We start from the raw sequence: 4,409 nt of genomic DNA on the forward strand, positions 1-4,409 counted from the left end.
GCCCCATCCCCTCCTCTACCCCATCTACTCTACCATAGCGATTCACCATTCACGAAATTAATTAAATGCTTAACCGTTTTGTGTGTATAATTTTTATGTGTGTATTATAGAGGAAGCAGGTGGAAAGGGGGTGGAGGTGGGGGCGGGGAGGGGGCGATGGGAGGAAGGAGGGGGGCGATGGGGGAAGGGGGTGGGGCGCGCGCAGCGCGCCGTGTGAAATCGTGTATGTACTGTAAGGTACATGCTTAGATAGGAGGAAAGGTATAAAATTTAGAGTCCATCATTTTTCTCGAAAACTATTACATGTACAGTAAAAATTAATAGAACATAAACTGTATATTTTAAAGAGATCAACAACTTTTGTTTAAACATTTTTCAAAATTTTTAATATTTGTGTCTGAAAATTACATAGAATTGGTCGACATTATTTTTTAAATATCTTTTTAACGAACTACGAGCGACGGCTAAAACCTCTTCAAGGTCACTCAGGAGGGCGACCTTGACAACATATGTCAAGGTCAAGGTCATCGGGGCGGGCTCCCCTCATCGATATATTTACCAAATTCGTGAATTAATTCCTGATTACGTATAATGCTCTATAGAATAACATAGTTTTATGCCAATAAAAAATCTTTGTTTTCGCTAATGCTCTAGCTACCTTAAGTGTCGCAAAATGCGAATGACCAAGTACTTTCTGAGAACGTTCGAATGTCCGCGATGTCTTCTCCCATAGATTCTTGCTGCAAATGTCTATAGCACCGGGGCAGTAATAATATTAAATAATATATGAAAACGTTAAATTTTATTCGTGGCAATTACATTACAAATAATTTTAATTTAATTTCTTAAATGTAATTTCTTTAAATTAGATGCGCAAAACAAATATTTTGCAATATATTATTACAACTTTGCGATAAAAATATTATTAATTTGATTCCAAATTAATAATATTTTTAAGAACCTCTGGAAGTCTTCATCAGATTCCAAATTTAGAAGTTGACAGGTTTGATTCCACAAATTTTCAGAAATTTGATTATCTTGTGCTCGCCAATGTGGAGTCGCAACGCCGCATTCTCTTTATAAAGACAAAATAACGTAAACAAATTTTCTTCGTAAAATGTATTAAAATGAAGAAGAAGTATATTGAAATATTGTCTTTTTCTTACAGTTACGTGATAAAAATACAAATATAGATATATACAGTATAAAATTGAGATATTAAAGGATTTTGAGCGATCAAATTTGTGATAAGTAATACAACAAACTTGTGAAGTAATACACAATTATGTTTTGTTGAAATCATGTTATATGAAACATTATTCTGGGGTGCTGGAGTCACTCCATTGCACATTATATTTTGCGAATAATTTTATATGTACTGTTTCCTTACTTATAGTAGAGACCAGACTCGTTAGCTGCCTCTTCGGCCACTGAACAATATATAGTCGTTTGTGCACCTTGTTCAGGATTCTTTAAAATTGGTCGCGTAAACGTTTGAAAAAGAGTACTTGCACCTGGAAATAATGTTGTACTAAAATGTCTTCCCAATTCTGTCGTTACAACTCCAGGATGCAAAGAATATACGTTTATTCCGTAGATGTGTGCCTCTGAAACACATACGTAATGTAATTTATAAGCTGACTTTGCATTAAAATATAAAAAGAAATATAAAAATGGTCTAGATATTTTTCTGTTTTAACAGATTATTTTTATTATTTTGTATACTACTTTTTAGGAGCAGATTGGTTAATTTGGAATATATTTTCTTTTGGCAAAAATATCGATATGGAAATCATTATTTGTTGTAATCATTAGTTATACATGTTTATAAGTAACTTTTAAATTAAAAATCCCTATTAAAGAAAATTCCACTTAAAATTAGCTAAGTTACAAACTGTTGGTATATGGCGTTCTTGTAAAAAGAAATAGTTTTTAACCAGACTAAAGAATCTGAACAGAAAAAATCGTTAGAGAGTAATGTTCGAAAAGTGGGACACTGTATAAATTAATAGGGAAGTTGTTAGATAAAGCTAGCAGAAGTCTTATAATCTGTTTCTGTACTTAATTGTAATTATTGTCAGCGTACGTCTTCAAATATGTAATATTCAAGTCCTCTATAATATCTGCGTCTAATAATGTTTTCATATACCTTTTAACCGACGAGCGAGTTCCTTGGTGAACAATACGGTCGCTAACTTACTTTGCGCATACCCTTTGAAGGGAGTGTATGTTTTTTCCAAATTTAGATCCTCATGTATAGCGCCAACTGTATTATGATAATAGCTATTATTATCAATTATTTCTTTTTAGTGTTATGTATCATGGAAAAAAATTTACTGAGCAAATATGTAAATGTTATAGTAAATTTTGTTAGTTTTTTAATCAATAAGATTTGTTAAGAAAATTGTATTTACTAAAATAGCTTTAAATTTGTTCTATAATTTCTTTTTTTCTGATTTTGTCTTTCGTATCAACATTTTATATCGGCGATATAATTTTGTTGTACTAGCAAAATGTATTTTTTACGGATAGAATATTTGTTTTGACAAAAAACATAAACAAAATCTGTCTTGTAAATTTTTTCTATTTTTCCAACAAAACAGTTCTTACTATAATATTGAAATATTTACATCATATATTAATAAAATTTATTTGTTCTCTAAAAAAATATGTAGTAACAATTTTATTGTGATAGGCAAATAAATTTTCTTCCATAATAGTGTCATGTTACTATATGTATAAGCATATACTATTTAATAATTTATATTTGTGCAAGTTAGAAATTTAACTAGAAAGTTATTAATTTTACGAACATGTGTGCATACAAGACGAAACATTCACTATTCTACAACCAAAATCGGAGGATTGTATTTTAGGTAGCAGTAAAAGTGTTAGAAGGAAGTGACCGAGATAGTTTGTTTGCAGCTGCAAGTCGAATCCGTCTTCAGTCTTTTCTTGCGGGCACATCATCACACCAGCGTTATTTATCAGCAGGTGAATAGCTGATTCATTTTTCACCAAGTTTTTAGCACATTTTTTTACACTTTTGAGGCTGCAGAGATCCAAATGATAAATCGCAAGTTCACCTGGATTACCTTGAAACTGTTTCCTGTTTGCTCTGAAAATTATCATGTTATTACATAGTGACTGATTTTTATCATAATCGTTAATTGTGTCTCGTTTTTATACAATTTCTGAATATGTAAATTGCGTAAAATCGAGATACGACTTTGAATAAGAAATCAGTCAATATATGTATATTGTGTGAGTAAATAATACAATTATATAAATGTGTGTGAATTACATGAAAGTGTGTAGATATTAACTTTATATATATTCATATCTCAGAAAAAACCGTTATATATAATATAATAATTATAAATAAAATTTCAAGTTTCAATCGACCTCAGCTGGCTACGTTTATTAAATATACTGTTCAATTTTTTAATACTTCTTACGTAATTTGTATGTAAAACATGTACTCTTAGATCTCACTTGATAAGGAACTAAAGTTCGAAACGTTATGAAGGCGTATTTAATAAGTGTAGCCAGCTGAGGTGGATTAAAACTTGACATTTTATTTATATTAATACTGGCAATCTGATGAAATATACCATTTATAATAATTATATTTTATGACACAATTAGTACACTATTAAATTGAGTAATTTTACAAAACAAAATCATGTTTGCTCGATCTTGCGAACTGTTTTGTAATTTTTCTAGCATGACTTTCTTGCGATAAACATAAAGACAATTAATTTTTCTCTTTGTAATAATGATAAAAACGAAAATATTAACTGCTATATAAAAATGTATATATGTATGTATATACGTTATTGTAATAATACAAATATGTATATATCGCATATCTCTGGTGTGTGCCGGTTAACGACTACCGATCGCTCAACCGATAAATTTGAGTTATCGATAAGTGGGGGAATAACTGGTCAGTGTATATATTATATGTATACACAGCAACTTTATTTACCTTGAAGGAGGATTTCTTCTTATATCTTCAAGTGCGTCGTTTGCTTTTTCTGTATCTCGACAAGCCAAAATAACTCTTGCTCCTTAATATAAATATTTTATTCATGTATTTAAATGTACAAATACAATTGTTTTTCTATTAAGTTATGTTAAAAAAACTATCAAACTAATACATGTTATAATAATGAATATTTCTAAACAACTTGAATATATCATCACTTTAGGAAATTATCAACTCCTATTAAAAATTTTTTTAATAATAAAGTTACCTCTATGATAGAGATCTCTAGCGGTCTCCTTGCCGATTCCAGTATTCGCTCCTGTTATAACTGCAGTCTTTCCTACGAGTCTTGTTTTACTGGTACACTCGTTGTGAAACGGCCACATTTTCACGATATTTCCTTTGTATGGCTTCACAC

At 30.4% G+C, this 4,409-nt stretch overlaps 1 protein-coding gene across 3 annotated transcripts; it reads right to left on the reverse strand.

Annotated features, from left to right (window-relative positions):
* Positions 1 to 893: 893 nt before the first annotated feature.
* LOC105570734 (retinol dehydrogenase 11-like) lies at positions 894 to 4,403 on the reverse strand. 3 transcript variants are annotated; one of them, XM_012028174.1, is made up of 6 exons: positions 4,260 to 4,403; positions 3,992 to 4,073; positions 3,096 to 3,118; positions 2,150 to 2,266; positions 1,391 to 1,607; positions 894 to 1,075 (listed from the first exon to the last, which is right to left on the reverse strand). In XM_012028174.1, the coding sequence occupies exons 1-6, from the start codon at positions 4,375 to 4,377 to the stop codon at positions 901 to 903; spliced, it is 732 nt and encodes a 243-aa protein (XP_011883564.1). In that variant the 5' UTR covers positions 4,378 to 4,403; the 3' UTR covers positions 894 to 900. The 3 variants fall into 3 exon arrangements, with proteins under 3 accessions (XP_011883564.1, XP_011883563.1, XP_011883562.1); XM_012028173.1 differs by having other exon boundaries at positions 2,907 to 3,118; XM_012028172.1 differs by having other exon boundaries at positions 2,814 to 3,118.
* Positions 4,404 to 4,409: the final 6 nt, after the last annotated feature.

The sequence above is a fragment of the Vollenhovia emeryi genome, unplaced genomic scaffold, assembly GCF_000949405.1.
Source record: "Vollenhovia emeryi isolate VEMERY1.0 unplaced genomic scaffold, V.emery_V1.0 DF941939.1, whole genome shotgun sequence".
NCBI classification, from domain to species: domain Eukaryota; kingdom Metazoa; phylum Arthropoda; class Insecta; order Hymenoptera; family Formicidae; genus Vollenhovia; species Vollenhovia emeryi.